Source organism: Kogia breviceps, chromosome 3 (genome assembly GCF_026419965.1).
Source record: "Kogia breviceps isolate mKogBre1 chromosome 3, mKogBre1 haplotype 1, whole genome shotgun sequence".
Classification (NCBI taxonomy): Eukaryota; Metazoa; Chordata; class Mammalia; order Artiodactyla; family Physeteridae; genus Kogia; species Kogia breviceps.
Genome location: NC_081312.1, coordinates 112,275,875 through 112,293,327, shown reverse-complemented (window position 1 = coordinate 112,293,327; position 17,453 = coordinate 112,275,875). Strand labels below are relative to the sequence as shown.

Sequence of the window (17,453 nt, the reverse complement as noted above, 5' to 3'; positions counted from 1 at the left end):
TTATTTAAACAGTTTGTATTATTTATATACAGATGCATCACTTCGTACTTATTTGTACATCTTCCAGTAGGAGAATTCAAATGCTTCCCCTTGGCTTGGGCCTTAGTGGGGCCTTTGGGCAGCTACCCTTCCAGATTCTTAATCAAGATGTATGAAGGAATGAACGGGGCTGGCTTCCATCCCTGAGCAAATGCTCTTGACCAGTCTCCAAGGAATTGGGGGCCCTTCCCCCCTCTCAGTCCTTCTTTCTCATTCATCCTGACTCATTGGCAATACACCAGAGCCATCTGAACGTCTGAGTAGAGTGTGTCCATTTGTGTCCCCTTAATTCCTAAAATTGGTTTCCCCTTCCAGAACCTCAGTAAATTCTTGGCCATGAAGACCCTTTACAGAAACCTGTTCCCTCTGCTGAATGGCTTGTTTGTGTTGTGTTTTGTGAGCCTCTGTTCATTACCTCTTCACACTCACCTGTCCACGAGGGACATGAGACCTGGGCTGGGATTACCCGCATCACCTCTAGGGCTCACCAGTAGCACTGGCCACAGCTGACATTTGCTGAGCACAGGCTCTGCCGACCTCCATCTGAGAACCTTGCACATGTTAAGGTGTGCCGTCCTTACAACAGTCCCTGGGATAATCTGAGTCCACTAAGGCTGCTGGGACAGAATACAGTAGACTGGGTGGCTTAAACAACAAACATTTATTTCTCCACTTCTGAAGGTTCAAGATCCAGGTGTCTGTTGAGGACCCTCTTCATGGTTCACAGGCAGCTGTGTTCTCTCTGTGTCCCCATGGAGTGGAAGGGAGGAAAGTGTTCTCTGGGATCTCCTTTATAAGGACACTAATCTCATTCATGAGGGCTCCACCCTCTTGACCTAATCACCTCCTAGAGGCCTCACCTCCTAATTTCTTCAGATTAAGGATGAGGGCTTCAACATTTGAACTTCAGGGGGACACACATGTTCAGTCTACTGCAGGTAGGTACTACTGCTACCACTGTTTTTGGATGAGGAAACTCAGAGATGCCCAGAGAGGTCCTGTGCCTTCCCCAGGTCACACTACCAGCAAGTGACAGAGTTAGGATTGAACTCTCAAACCCACCACACCACAGGGCCTTGCTCAGCAGGGGTCACCTCTGTGAGCCACCTGGGATGAAGCCAGCCACGGTACACAGGGTCATTTGTCTCCTTGCTCTGCTGCTTCAACCAGTCAGTCAGGTTGTGACAGCTGAGGGACCCAGAACCCCACAAGGCCCTCCTCGCAGAGGCCAGGCACAGCATCCTCCCACAGCAAGAACTTCAGTCCCCAAAGCAGATGTCCTTGGATGCAGGAAGCGTGTGTGGGGCCCACCTGACTTCTAGGCAACAGACTCACACCCACTATTCCCTCACTGCTTTTCTCACCTGCGTCTCCCTCCCCATCCCCGGTGACACTGCCTGGCCGCTGCAGAACAGGGCTGGGGAGTATCCGCTGCACTCAGTTCATGTGTCATCCTGCCAGTTAGCCACAACTGGGACTTTTGTGGATGTCTATTTTTTCGACCCTTGGCATATATTTTCCCAAAGCTTTTGATAAAGTACTTTAACATAATTCACAAGGAGACTGGAAAATGGCTTGAAAACCAATTTCCGTTTTCAGTTGTCTCTAATTAATGTCTTCACATTGCAATAAGTTCCCCTTTTTTATGCTGGAGCACTACGTGGTGGATTCCATGGTTTTCCCCATCCCTGGCAGCCTGGGTGGGGCTGGCTATCTGCCGCCCACCCACGGGCCCCTCTGGGATCTCTCCCTGTACAGGTTTTGGGATGAAGCCTGCAATTTCTCTTCCTCCTGGACACTTTTCTTACTTCTTTGTTTTGCTTTGCAATATAGTAACAAAAAAAATCCACACTGTAGAGACATGTGGAAAGTCAAAGTCTCCCTCCTCTGACCCTCAATCCCATTTGTTAGAGGTAACCACTGTCCCATCATCCATTTTATTCATTTTGTTCACTTGTTCATTTGTTCACTGGCATATATTTATTGAGCACCTTTGATGCCCCAGGCACGTGCTAGGCTCTGAGCACACAACAGTGGACTCTATAAACAGCAGTGCCAAAGCCCCCAACATTCTGGTGAGGTCCAATGGGAGAAAGCCTGAGCTTATGGATAGTGAGCCCCAAGGCGGTCACAACTGGGTGAGAAACCATTTAGGATGTGCCACAGGGGGTCAAATAAGAATGACAAGAACTTGAACTAGGGCAGTGACTGCAGGAATAAAAAGAATGAGGTGAATCCTGTACTTAATCTTACAGGAGTGATTTCATATTGGATTTACTAGGTATGTGCTAATTCAGCATGATTTTATCACTTGGTTTGCTTTTCTCTATGCAGTTGAAAAATCATTAACTGCTTTGAATTTTTACAGTGCAATACTATGTGCTCATTTTTAAAGGTTATTGTACATTTTCTATACATACAATGGATGTAAGCATGTTTTTTTTTTCTGTTTTCAAATGACTTGAGAGGAAAATACTCTTTGCTCTTAAGAATGGGTTTTGGATATCCTATCCTTCTTGTTATTGGTGGTCTCCTATGACGGACTTTTGAGTTATTTCCAAGGGGTTTTGCTGCTACAGACCATGCTGATGTTCTTCCTTGCACATAAATCTTTATGCACTTGTGGAGAATTGTTCTCAGAATAAATTCCCAAAATTGGGTAATCCAACACATGAAAAATGGGCTCCCACTCTTTTGATTTACATTCCTTTAATTGTAAGGGGTTGAGCACCTTATTAACACTTATTGGTAATCTTTATTTTTCTTCTGCAAACTGACTGTTCATGTCTTTTGTTGATTTTTCCATTCTTTTTTTTAAAATTGGTTCGTAAGAGCTTTTTGTGCATTAAGGAAAACAGCACTCTGTTTCTCACACAGTGTTGTAAATATAATTTTTTTCTAGTTTATAATTTGCCTTTGGGTTTTTTAATGGAGTTTTCTGCCTGCAAAAGTTGAATTTAGCATTCTGTATATGGCTTTTATATTTTGTTATGTTTAGAAAAAATTACAAAATAATTCACCCATTATCATGTATCATTCTTTATTTTCTTCACCATAAATAGGTTTTTATTTATTTGTGTTTTGGGAGAAATAGGAGGTTGAGGTACAGCATAAGAAGTGTGGATTACTAATTTGCATTTAATACATGTCCTTAAGGGAGGAAATTCAGTGACCTCCTAACCACGAAAACCAAGAAGCATAAGTATTACAGCTTGTGTGTGAATGTCAGTCTAACACAACATTATATATCTAATAATTTTACATGACGTTTTTTGTGTGTAAACATTAGAATTTCTAAATTATCAACACAATCAGCTGACCATTTGGTCTTTAATTTCTTTTTTATTTTAACATCTTTATTGGAGTATAACTGTTTTACAACAGTGTGTTAGTTTCTCCTTTACAACAAAGTGAATCAGTTATACATATACATATGTTCCCATATCTCTTACCTCTTGCGTCACCCTCTCTCACACCCTCCCTATCCCACCCCTCTAGGTGGTCACAAAGCACAGAGGTGATCTCCCTGTGTTATGCAGCAGCTTCCCATTAGCTATCTAATTTACATTTGGCAGTGTATATATGTCCCTGCCACTCTCTCACTACGTCACAGCTTACCCTTCCCCCTCCCCATATCCTCAAGTCCATGCTATAGTACGTCTGTGTTTTATTCCTGTCCTACCACTAATCTCTTCATGAAATTTTTTTTCTTAGATTCCATATATATGTGTTAGCATACGGTATTTGTTTTTCTCCTTCTGACTTACTTCACTCTACATGACAGACTCCAGGTCTATCCACCTCATTACAAATAACTCAGTTTCATTTCTTTTTATGGCTGAGTAATATTCCATTGTATATATGTGCCACATCTTCTTTATCTATTCATCTGTTGATTGACACTTAGGTTGCTTCCATGTCCTGGCTATTGTAAATAGAGCTGTAATGAACATTTTGGTACATGACTCTTTTTGAATTATGGTTTTCTCAGGGTATATGCCCAGTAGTGGGATTGCTGGGTCGTATGGTAGTTCTATTTGTAGTTTTTAAAGGAACCTCCATACTGTTTTCCATGGTGGCTGTATCAATTTACATTCCCACCAGCAGTGCAAGAGTGTTCCCTTTTCTCAACACCCTCTCCAGCATTTCTTGTTTCTAGAGTTTTTGATGGTGGCCAATCTGACTGCTGTGAGATGATATCTCATTGTAGTTTTGATTTGCATTTCTCTAATGATTAATGATGTTGAGCATTCTTTCATCTGTTTGTTGGCAATCTGTATATCTTCTTTGGAGAAATGTCTATTTAGTTCTTCTGCCCATTTTTGGATTGGGGTGTTTGTTTTTTTGTTATTGAGCTGCATGAGTTACTTATAAATTTTGGATATTAATCCTTTGTCAGTTGCTTCATTTGCAACTATTTTCTCCCATTCTGAGGGTTGTCTTGTGGTCTTGCTTATGGTATCCTTTGCTGTGCAAAAGCTTTTAAGTTTCATTAGGTCCCATTTGTATATTTCTGGTTTTATTTCCATTTCTCTAGGAGGTGGGTCCAAAAGGATCTTGCTGTGATTTATGTCATAGAATGTTCTGCCTATGTTTTCCCCTAAGAGTTTGATAGTGTCTGGTCTTACATTTAGGTCTTTAATCCATTTTGAGTTTATTTTTGTGTATGGTGTTAGGGAGTGTTCTAATTTCATACTTTTACATGTACCTGTCCAGTTTTCCCAGCACCACTTATTGAAGAGGCTGTCTTTTCTCCACTGTATATCCTTCTGTCCTTTATCAAAGATAAGGTGACCATATGTGTGTGGGTTTATCTCTGGGCTTTCTATCCTGTTCCATTGATCTATATTTCTGTTTTTGTGCCAGTACCATACTGTCTTGATTACTGTAGCCTTGTAGTATAGTCTGAAGTCAGGGAACCTGATTCCTCCAGCTCCATTTTTCATTCTCAAGATTGCTTTGGCTATTTGGGGTCTTTTGTGTTTCCATACAAACGGTGAAATTTTTTGTTGTAGTTCTGTAAAAAAAAGCCAGTGGTAGTTTGATAGGGATTGCATTGAATCTGTAGATTGCTTTGGGTAGTAGAGTCATTTTCAGAATGTTGATTCTTCCAATCCAAGAACATGGTATATTTCTCCACCTATTTGTATCATCTTTAATTTCTTTCATCAGTTTTCTTTCATAGTTTTCTGCATACAAGTCTTTTGTCTCCTTAGGTAAGTTTATTTCTAGATATTGTATTCTTTTTGTTGCAATGGTAAGTGGGAGTGTTTTCTTAATTTCACTCTCAGATTTTTCATCATTAGTGTATAAGAATGCCAGAGATTTCTGTGCATTAATTTTGTATCTTGCTACTTTACCAAATTCATTGATTAGCTCTAGTAGTATTCTGGTAGCATTCTCTATGTATAGTATCATGTCATCTGCAAACAGTGACACCTTTACTTCTTGTTTTCCTATTTGGATTCCTTTTATTTCTTTTTTCTTCTCTGATTGCTGTGGCTAGAACTTCCAAAACTAGGTTGAATAAGAGTGGTGAGAGTGGGCAACCTTGTCTTGTTCCTGATCTTAGTGGAAATGGTTTCAGTTTTTCACCATTGAGAACGATGCTGGCTGTGGGTTTGTCATATATGACCTTTATTATGTTGAGGAAAGTTCCCTGTATGCCTACTTTCTGCAGGGTTTTTATCATAAATGGGTGTTGAATTTTGTCAAAAGCTTTCTCTGCATCTATTGAGATGATCATATGGTTTTTCTCCTTCACTTTGTTGTTATGGTGTATCACATTGATTGATTTGCGTATATTGAAGAATCCTTGCATTCCTGGAATAAACCCCACTTGATCATGGTGTATGATCCTTTTAATGTGCTGTTGGATTCTGTTTGCTAGTATTTTGTTGAGGATTTTTGCATCTATGTTCATCAGTGATATTTGCCTGTAGTTTTCTTTCTTTGTGACGTCTTTGTCTGGTTTTGGTATCAGGGTGATGGTGGCCTCATAGAATGAGTTTGGGAGTGTTCCTCCCTCTGCTATCTGTTGGAAGAGTTTGAGAAGGATAGGTGTTAGCTCTTCTGTAAATGTTTGGTAGAATTCGCCTGTGAAGCCATCTGGTCCTGGGCTTTTGTTTGTTGGAAGATTTTTAATCGGAGTTTCAATTTCAGTGCTTGTGATTGGTCTGTTCATGTTTTCTACTTATTCCTGGTTCAGTCTCGGCGGGTTGTGCATTTCTAAGAATTTGTCCGTTTCTTCCAGGTTGTCCATTTTATTGGCATACAGTTGCTTGTAGCAATCTCTAATAATCTTTTGTATTTCTGCAGTGTCAGTTGTTACATCTCCTTTTTCGATTCTAATTCTATTGATTTGAGTCTTCTCCCTTTTTTTCTTGATGAGTCTGGGTAATGGTTTATCAATTTTATTTATCTTTTCAAAGAACCAGCTTTTACTTGTATTGATCTTTGCTATTGTTTCCTTCATTTCTTTTTCATTTATTTCTGATTTGATCTTTATGATTTCTTTCCTTCTGCTAAATTTGGGGGTTTTTTGTTCTTCTTTCTCTAATTGCTTTAGGTTCAAAGTTAGGTTGTTTATTCGAGATGTTTCCTGTTTCTTAAGGTAGGATTGTATTGCTATAAACTTCCCTCTTAGTACTGCTTTTGCTGCATCCCATAGGTTTTGGGTTGTTGTGTCTCCATTGTCATTTGTTTCTAAGTATTTTTTGATTTCCTCTTTGATTTCTTCAGTGATCACTTCGTTATTAAGTAGTGTATTGTATAGCCTTCACGTGTTTGTATTTTTTACAGATCTTTTCCTGTAATTCATATCTAGTCTCATAGCATTGTGGTTGGAAAAGATACTTGATACGATTTCAATTTTCTTAAATTTACCAAGGCTAGATTGTGACGCAATATATGATCTATCCTGTAGAATATTCCATGAGCACTTGAGAAAAATGTGTATTCTGTTGCTTTTGGATGGAACGTCCTATAAATATCAAGTAAGTCCATCTTGTGTAATGTATCATTTAAAGTTTGTGTTTCCGTATTTATTTTCATTTTGGATGATCTGTCCATCGGTCAAAGTGGGGTGTTAAAGTCCCCTACTATGATTGTGTTACTGTTGATTTCCCCTTTTATGGCTGTTAGTATTTGCCTTATGTATTGAGGTGCTCCTATGTTGGGTGCATAAATATTTACAATTGTTATATCTTCTTCATGGATCGATCCTTTGATCATTTTGTAGTGTCCTTCTTTGTCTCTTGTAATAGTCTTCATTTTAAAGTCTATTTTGTCTGATATGAGAATTGCTACTCCAGCTTTCTTTTGATTTCCATTTGCATGGAACATCTTTTTCCATTCCCTCACTTTCAGTCTGTATGTATCCCTAGGTCTGACGTGGGTCTCTTGTAGACAGCATATATATGGGTCTTGTTTTTGTATCCATTCAGCCAGTCTGTGTCTTTTGGTGGGAACATTTAATCCATTTACATTTAAGGTAATTATCGATATGTATGTTCCTATTACCATTTACTTAATTGTTTCCGGTTGTTCTTGTAGGTCTTTTCCTTCTTTTGTGTTTCTTGCCTAGAGATGTTCCTTTAGCATTTGTTGTAAGGCTGGTGTGGTGGTGCTGAACTCTCTCAGCTTTTGCTTGTCTGTAAAGGTTTTAATTTCTCCATCAAATCTGAATGAGATCCTTGCTGGGTAGAGTAATCTTGGTTGTAGGTTTTTTTCCTTCATCACTTTAAATATGTCCTGCCACTCCCTTCTGGCTTGTAGGGTTTCTGCTGAAAGATCAGATGTTAACCTTATGGGGATTCCCTTGTGTGTTATTTGTTGTTATTCCCTTGCTGCTTTTAATATGTTTTCTTTGTATTTAATTTTTGATAGTTTGATTATTACGTGTCTTGGCGTGTTTCTCCTTGGGTTTATCCTGTATGGGACTCTCTGTGCTTCCTGGACTTGATTGACTATTTCCTTTCCTATATTAGGGAAGTTTTCAACTATAATCTGTTCAAATATTTTCTCAGTCCCTTTCTTTTTCTCTTTTTCTTCTGGGACCTCTATAATTCGAATGTTGGTGCGTTAATGTTGTCCCAGAGGTCTCTGAGACTGTCCTCAGTTCTTTTCATTCTTTTTTCTTTATTCTGTTCTGCAGTAATTATTTCCACTATTTTATCTGCCAGGTCACTTATCCGTCCTTCTGCCTCAGTTCTTCTGCTATTGATCTCATCTAGAGTATTTTTCATTTCATTTATTGTGTTGCTCATCGTTGCTTGCTTCCTCTTTATTTCTTCTAGGTCCTTGTTAACTGTTTCTTGCAATTTGTCTATTCTATTTCCAAGATTTTGAATCATCTTTACTATCATTATTCTGAATTGTTTTCAGGTAGACTGCCTATTTCCTCTTCATTTGTTAGGTCTGGTGTGTTTTTATCTTGCTCCTTCATCTGCTGTATGTTTTTCTGTCTTCTCATTTTGCTTATCTTACTGTGTTTGGGGTCTCCTTTTTGCAGGCTGCTGGTTCGCAGTTCCCGTTGTTTTTGTTGGCTGTCCCCAGTGGCTAAGGTTGGTTCAGTGGATTGAGTAGGTTTCCTGGTTTGGGGGACTAGTGCCTCTGTTCTGGTGGATGAGGCTGGATCTTGTCTTTCTGGTGGGCAGGTCCACGTCTGGTGTTATGTTTGGGGATGTTGGTAGCCTTATTATGATTTTAGGCAGCCTCTCTGCTAATGGATGGGGCTGTAGACCTGTCTTGCTCTTTGTTGGGCATAGGGTGTCCAGCACTGTTCGTTGCTGGTCCTTGAGTGAAGCTGGGTTTTGGTGTTGAGATGGAGATCTCTGGGAGATTTTCGCCATTTGATATTGCGTGGAGCTGGGAGGTCTCTTGTGGACCAGTGTCCTGAGGTTGGTTTTCCCACCTCAGAGACACAGCCCTGATGCCTGGCTGGAGCGCCAAGAGCGTTTAATCCACACGGCTCAAAATAGAAGGGAGAAAAAATAGAAAGGAAAGAAAGGAAGGAAGGAGGGAGGGAGGGAGGGAAGGAGGAAAGAAAGGAAGGGAGGAAGGAAGAAAGGAAGGAAGGAAGAAAGGAAGGAAGAAATGAAGAAAGCGAGAAAGGAAGGAAGGAAGGATGGAAAGAGGAGAGGAAGAAAGGGAGGAAGGAAGGGAGGAAGAAGGGAGGGGAGAAAGGAAGAAAGAAAGGGAGAGGACAAAATAAAGTAGGATAAAATATAGTTATTAAAATAAAAAATAATTATTAAGAAGAAAAATTTCTATGAAAAAAAAAAGGATCATTCTAACCCTAAGACAAATGGTGCAATCAAAGCTATACAGACAAAATCTCACACAGCAGCACACACCTACACACTCACAAAAAGAAAAAAGGGGAAAATAATAGTATATCTTGCTCCCAAAGTCCACCTCCTCAACTTGGGATATTTCGCTGTTTATTCAGGTTTTCCACAGATGCAGGGCACTTCAGGTTGATTGTGGAGCTTTAATCCGCTGCTTCTGAGGCTTCTGGGAGAGACCTCCCCCTCTCCTCTTTGTTCGCACAGCTCCTGGGGTTCAGCTTTGGACTTGGCCCCGCCTCTGCGTGTAGGTCGTCTGAGGGCATCTGCCCTTCGCTCAGACAGGACGGGGTTAAAGGAGCAGCTGATTTGGGGACTCTGGCACAGGCCGGGGCGGGGGGGGGGGGGGGAGGGGCACGGATGCAGGGCGAGCCCATGGCGGCAGAGGCCGGCGTGACGCTGCACCGTACCAAGGCGCGCTGCGCGTTCTCCCGGGGAAGCTGTCCCTGGATCCCGGGACCCCGGCAGTGGCGGGCTGCACGGGCTCCCGGAAGGGGCGGTGTGGAGAGTGACCTGTGCTCGCACCCAGTCCTCTTGGTGGCGGCAGCAGCAACCCTAGCGTCCCGTCTCTACTGTCCGTGCCGACAGCCGCAGCTCGCGCCCGTTTCTGGAGCTCCTTTACGAGGTGCCCTTAATCCCCTCTCCTCGCACCCCAGGAAGCAAAGAGGCAAGAAAAAGTCTCCTGTCTCTTCGGCAGCTCCGCACCCGTTTCTGGAGCTCCTTTAAGCGGCGCGCTTAATCCCCTCTCCTGGCTCACCAGGAAGCAAAGAGGGAAGAAAGGGTCTCTTGCCTCTTCGGCAGCTCCAGACTTCAACTGGACTCCCTCCTGGCTAGCCGTGGTGTACTAATCCCTTCAGGCTGTTTTCACTCTGCCAACTCCAGACCTTTCCCTGGGATCTGACTGAAGCCCGAGTCTCAGCTCCCAGCCCCGCCCGCCCCGGCGGGTGAGCAGACTAGCCTCTCGGGCTGGTGAGTGCCGGTCGGCACCGATCCTTTGCGGGAATCTCGCCACTTTGCCCTCCACACCCTGTTGCTGCGCTCTCCCCCGCGGCTCTGAAGCTTCCCCCTCCGCCACCCGCAGTCTCCGCCCGCGAAGGGGCTTCTAGTGTGTGGGAATCTTTCCTCCTTCACGGCTCCCTCCCACTGGTGTAGGTCCCGTCCCTATTCTTTGTCTCTGTTTATTCTTTTTTCTTTTGCCCTACCCAGGTACGTGGGGAGTTTCTTGCCTTTTGGGAGGTCTGAGGTCTTCTGCCAGCGTTCGGTGGGTGTTCTATAGGAGAAGTTCCACGTGTAGATGTATTTCTGATGTATCTGTGAGGAGGAAGGTGATCTCCGCGTCTTACTCTTCCGCCATCTTCTTGCCTCTCCCCCCATGTATCACTCTTGAACTTCGTTTTAGGACACTACCAAAGAACTCAGTGACATATTAACAATAAAATAATAATATTACTTTCTACCATTTACTTTTTACCTAGCACCTAGTAGGTAAATTTGCTCTATTTGAATCAACTCTAATCATTATAACTATAGGGAGGTGATGGTATTCCCATTTTACAGATGATGATATTGAGGCTCAGGGAAGGCAAAAAAACTTGCCTAAACTGCATAAATCCAAGCCAGTAGTTACCCAACTTGAACTACCTCAGAATCCCATGGCTTGTTTATTCCCTGGCTGTTATGGCACAGATTTCTGGGCCCCACCCCTAGGTTCAGTAGGTATATTAATTTTCTGTTGCTGCTACAATAAATAACCACACAATTAGTGGCTTAAACAACATTAATGTATTATCTCACGGTTCTGAAGGATAAAAATCTGACACGAGTCAGCTAATAAGCAATTTTAATTGCATCTGCAACCCTAATTCCCCTTTGTCATATAACCTAATATTTTCAAAGGTTCAGAGAATTAGGATGTGTACGCCTTGAGGGGGGCATTATTCTGTCTACCACAGTAGGTCTAGGGGACCTGAGTCTCTGCATTTCGAGCAAGTTCTGAGGTGAGGCTGGTGCTGCTGGTCTGGGGGCCACACTTTGAGAAGCTCTGGTCTAAGGGATGAGATGAGATTCGGTCTGGAGTGTTTCTAGCTACAGAACCTCCATGGCCACCTCTTTTCCTAAACAGGTGCACATTTTTATTTACATAACAGCAGAGCAAGTCTTGTAGAGGCTTTAAAATCGATCCAAAGCCACCTCTCGGTTCTGGGAAGGGGATCTGCCCTGAGGAGGACTCATGATGCCTGAGATGGGTCACTGGGCTCTGCAAAACTTAAGGAAAGGATGTATACCAGAAACACGGACTCAAAGGCTGCGAACTCCCTCGTGTCCACTCTGCTAACATCCGCGCCCCTCACCACTCCATACTGGCCTCACTCTTCTTACAGCTGGTCCCCAGCTCCAGGTCCTCTATGTCCCTGCCCATCATGGATGCTCTGACCACATACCCGGTCAATAGCTTCGGGCCTCTGCCTCTTTTGTCTCTTCAAGCAGCTCCACCCAGGGATTTACCACTTTCTTTTAAATCCCCTTCATCCTTTGAAGGCAAATCCTTAGTCCTTCTGAATATTTCAGAAGCATCACACACACACAAAACTTGGCATTTAACCTTCAGTTACAAATCCAGGTACTTAAACTTACTAATGGTCTTACAGTCCTTAGACTCCATTAAGTCCTCACATTCTGGCCTTTGCACAGACTCCAGACTGCCCAACAGAGTACTAGCCTGTGAAGCTTTAGAACTCAGTTCACACAGAATGGCTAAGTGCCTGCCCATGTTATATCTCCCTCTTTTCTGTGATCACAGAGGTGAATATGCGCTGGCTGAATACACAGAAGTGAAAACTGTCACCATCAAACTCGATGACAAGGACCCCTGAAGGAAAGGCAGGCTCCTTCCTCAAACGTCTGACAGCTGAATGTGGCAGATCTAACTTGCTAAAGAGAAACCTACATTCTGACCTTCCTGGGATACTTTCTTCTGGAGACTTTAAATCTACTGGATTTGAACGATTTTTATTTTCCTCTCACACTCCTGTTTTATTGACCAAAATGTTGTGTGTGAAATTGTAGTCCTGCTTGGGGATGGGACTAGTGGCCATTTCTGTTTTCCACTTTCCACCAGATCCCGGGGACAGTGAGGAGGCTCAGGGTGTTGTCAACAGGAAGTGGTATTTGAAGTATCGAGCAGTAGCTTAAAAATGCTTTGTTGACTCTGACTCCAGTAAGAATTTGGAAAAAAAAAAAAAATCCCTGCGTGTTCTGCAAACAGGGCTGTGTACCTACGGGTTCCTCAGGGTTACCTGCCCTCAGAACAAGCCCCTCCTACCAACCAGTGGGAAGGAATAGCAGTAAGTTTTTTTTAAATTTAAAAACAAGGTTGGGAGTATCAGATGTGGGGAGCTTTGGGGAAGCACGTACCATGGAAGGGTCCTGAAGGCCTTGGGTGTGAACGGTCTTCAAGGACTGTATCTTGACATTGACAGTAGGACTCAGCTTAAAACCAATACTGCCTTTGGAATGTGACCAAATCAACAGCCCAAAGAGCTTATCTAATGCTATGTCATTGTCTACCTTAACCAAGGCACTTTCTTAGGCAGGAAATGTCGCTAGTGTCACCATCTCTGCTAAAGACCCAGTGCTCTGAAACTACAACAGTATAGCAAATCCTAGGATCATTAAGTCCCACATTTTAAAAATTAGAGCCATAATTTGCTTTTCCCAATTATACATTTCTACCATTTGCCTATGTAGTTTTTCCTTTTCTCCAGTTGGGGTATCAACGCTTTAGTAAGACATACACAACTGAAAAGACTGCTGTTATAATACAGCCCTGGTTTTTCAAAGTCCTATTTTGATATTAATTAGTGATTGATTAACAACTAACATCTGAAGGACTTCATGGAGGAACTGGGTCTGCTACTACAGTGGCCTGAGCACAGCAATAACAGGTTGTGAATTTTTCTTCTCCTCTTTGTGTATCCAAAGGATGTGCAATTCCAAGTTTTAACTTGGAAAACTGAAAGTGTTCCCATATAGCTTTAAAAAAAAAAACCAAACTGAAATTGTGTTATTCAGATACTTTTACTATTACTAACTAGTACTTTTCTAATGGTGCTTATGTTTGAGAATTAAGTTATGTTTGAGAATTAAATTGGGGCGGCAGTAATAAAATGGAGGTCAGTGTCAAAACCAGTGTATGTATAGAGAAAGTCTTACGTGAAGTGAGGTTATCATTCTTGTTGGAATTATGCACTATGCAATTCACCTTCTCTCAATCAGTTAACACATCACTTAGACTATCAGTAACTTGTTAAATCAGGATTTGACTTCATACACTGAATTTTCAGGATTTTATCTCAAGTAACTATAAACACTAGCCTTGATAGTAATACATTAGAAGGTTCTTATTCTTTCATTGTACAATAATGCCTTTAATATGAAATGCTACATTATTTATAATTGGTATAATGTATCTTTTTATAGTTGTAAGTAAACAGAAGTGATGTATTTAACCTTCTGTAATATACTGTATTTATCTATATAGTATTAGATTTCACTTCTGTTAAGGTTTACTCCTGTGGTATGGTTTAAAAAATCTACTGGCCTGGGAATTCTGACCCTAACTGCAGATTGTGTTCAACAATGCAACAACTATAAAATAAAATCAGATATTTGAGAAAGTTATGTTTTTTCATTTAAAGATCAGACCCCTTTTAATTCTGAGGCTGACCTTTTTCTTAGAACTCTGGCACAAAATGGCTTGTAATATAGTGGTATCAATCCCTTAAGAACAAAATTACATTTGCTCAATCCATCAAGTCCCACACTTAGCTTGAGTGTGAAACTCACTTCTATGGTTTGGGGGGTGGACCAGGCAGCAAGCTTGGCCTCAAAGTCTCTGCATCTTATTTGGTGAAGTTGAAGCTGTCATCTGAGCTGACTGAGTCCCTTTTTATCATAAAGTGATGAGGAGATGTGAGTGTGGGGAATGGTGGGGAAGATTGCACGGGGATTTAGAGAAAACACTGTATCCTGCAACTGTGAGCACAAGCATCCATTTTTGCCACTTTTCTCCACGAGGATCTTGGTGTCTGGGTTTAACTTACCTAAAGTTTCTAAGGCTTCAAACCAGTAAGCCTCAATCACCAAGTCATACGCTGACACTGAGGTTGGATCAAGAACATTCCTATACTTGGTTAGGTCCACCAAGTTCAGCCATGCCTCTCGTGTTGAGAGTCCATATCATTTTGGCCATGCAGAGGTAAAGCTCCACCCTTTCAGAGAAAATTTAAGGGAGGCTTGGATCAGATCCCTTTTAATATATGCACTTGTGTATGCTTTAATGCATTTAGAAACCTCCCATTTCCCAATCAAAATGTGAGCAGAAAATTCAAGGAAAATGGCATTACCTTCATTTGGTTTACCATGAAGTTTTACCATGAAGGTAACCATTCTGAGGACATATACTGGCTGTGGTGTGTGTACATGTGTGTGTACACACCTGCCCTTGTGTGCCTGTCGGGGTGGGGCACAGTAGGTTGGCACATTCTCTAAAAGTGGACACTTTGGAATGCCCTAGCTTCTCCTGATGGTGGACCAAGCCCTTTTAATGTTCTTGCCCCTAGCATGTGGCTGACTTGAGCTTGAAGGTGGATAATGAGGGACATTTTTTAAGTGTCCAATTAGAATTGTCTGAGGAAACAGAATACCCAGCTGAAGGGAGGTGACTAGAAGAACTGAGGGGTCAGTCAATCACTACACCTTCAGAAAGCAGAAAGGGTAGGTCAGGGAGGTAGCTTCCAACTGACCCCACCTTAGGAGGGGTCATTCCAACATGAGATGCTCATCAGCTGGGGTCAAGAAGAAGCAGAAAGAAATCTTAACTGACCTGTAACAGTCACCTCATGCAAACCTGTAACACGTGCCAATGGATAGTGTTAAATGCTGGGATACAACCAGCTCGAAACAGGCCACTCATGTGACAAGTATCCTGGCTATTTTCTACAGTGGAGACATTTCCAAGCCGATTCCCAAGCTCATTTAAAAGGGAAATTGCCCTGAGAAAACCATAATTCAAAAAGAGTCATGTACCACAATGTTCATTGCAGCACTATTTACAATAGGCAGGACATGGAAGCAACCTAAGTGTCCATCGACAGATGAATGGATAAAGAAGATGTGAAACATATATGCAATGGAATATTACTCAGCCATAAAAAGAAATGAGGGGCTTCCCTGGTGGCGCAGTGGTTGAGAATCCGCCTGCCGATGCAGGAGACACGGGTTCGTGCCCTGGTCCGGGAGGATCCCACGTGCCGCGGAGTGACTGGGCCCGTGAGCCATGGCCGCTGGGCCTGCGCGTCCGGAGCCTGTGCTCCACAACGGGAGAGGCCACAACAGTGAGAGGCCCACATACCAAAAAAAAAAAAAAAAAAAAAAAAAAAAAAAAAAAAGAAATGAAATTGAGTGATTTATAGTGAGGTGGATGGACCTAGAGTCTGTCATACAGTGTGAAGTAAGTCAGAAAGAGAAAAGCAAACACCGTATGCTAACACATATATGGATCTAAGGGGGAAAAACTGGTTCTGAAGAACCTAGGGGCAGGACAGGAATAAAGATGCAGACGTAGAGAATGGACTTGAGGATACGGGGAGGGGGACGGGTAAGCTGGGACGAAATGAGAGAGTGACATAGACTTATATATATACACTACCAAACGTAAAATAGATAGCTAGTGGGAAGCAGCCGCATAGCACAGGGAGATCAGCTCGGTGCTTTGTGACCACCTAGAGGGGTGGGATAGAGAGGGTGGGAGGGAGACGCAAGAGGGAGGAGATATGGGGATATATGCATATGTACAGCTGATTCACTGTTATAAAGCAGAAACTAACACAACGTTGTAAAGCAATTATACTCCAATAAAGATGCTTAAATAAATAAATAAATAAATAAATAAATAAATAAAATAAAAGGGAAATTGAATTGGCCCCATCCCCGTGGGCTACGTCAGCTCCCTGGTCTGCGCACTGGGCGTGCGCTTCCTCACGGTATCGCTAGATGGCAGAGCCGCGCGCCTTGCAGGGGGCGCCTCACCGCCATCGCCGGGCTCACCCAGAACCGTGGACGCCAGGCCCTGCAAATTATTAGGGACTTTTCGGTAGCAATCATACTGCCTCCTTTTGCATACTGGAATTAGAACCGCAGTGGTGAGGGCAAGATTGCAAAACTGCACCCACCTTTTTGGAAGGGCGTCTGGTCTAGGAGAGCTGGAGGGGCAGCCTCTAGGGAGCAAAGCTAAGCCGCCCTGTGGCCCCCTCGCAAACAGGGGCCCAAGGAGCTTGTCCAAGTGGTCATTGCCTGGATTGTCTGCAAGGTCATGGGTGGGGGTGGGGGTGGGGCTGGGACTGCAGCTGCCCGGCTTTTGTGAAATAGCAGTGGTGGCAATTTGTCTCTGTGCCTTGAGAATGTTCCAGTCATAACATTACATAGGAGGAGCCTGGGGTGCGGGTCCTGCCGGGGTGCAGAACCATCCGCTTTTTTCCAAGCAGGATTCTCTTTCTCCGGTGGGCACGTGGAGCCGTATCCGATGCCTGCCTGCAAGCATGGACGTGCATCTTTATGATCTGCGTTTGGATAATGGCCTCAATGGTGGGAACATACTTATATTAGGTTGAAACGTAATAAATTGCCTACACTCCCTCATGTTTATCTACTACACCACCCACCAAAAAAAAACCCAGACAATTTTAAATGATTGACCAGGGACATCTTTGTATATATCCATAATTAAAGTAGTAAATTCATGTCGTGGAAGGGGTTGCACCTTCCACCAAACTGGAATAGTTTGCAAACTATTAAAGCTTTAAAATTACATATTTCTAGTCTGCTCTATAAAGAGTTGTACACAAATGAATATTCCCGTCTTTTTAATATTTACTGCCAGAATCTACGACCCACATATACTAGTCAGAAGTTCATCAGCGAATCTTGCTGCTGAGCGGAACAGAGGGGCAGGGAAAGCTGGGTTGAGCAGAAAACCAACCAATCTCACCGCTGCTCCTGCCCCGCGTG

General features: G+C 42.7%; 1 protein-coding gene across 1 annotated transcript in view; it reads left to right on the top strand.

Moving 5' to 3' along the window:
• ALDH1A3 (aldehyde dehydrogenase 1 family member A3) overlaps positions 1-14,062 on the top strand; it is a 43,603-nt gene extending 29,541 nt beyond the window's left edge. Inside the window, exon 13 of the mRNA XM_059059588.2 lies at positions 12,187-14,062. Within this exon, the coding sequence (XP_058915571.1) occupies positions 12,187-12,259 (73 nt within the window). The 3' untranslated portion in view covers positions 12,260-14,062. The remainder of the gene's footprint in view (positions 1-12,186) is intronic.
• The last annotated feature ends 3,391 nt before the right edge of the window (positions 14,063-17,453 follow it).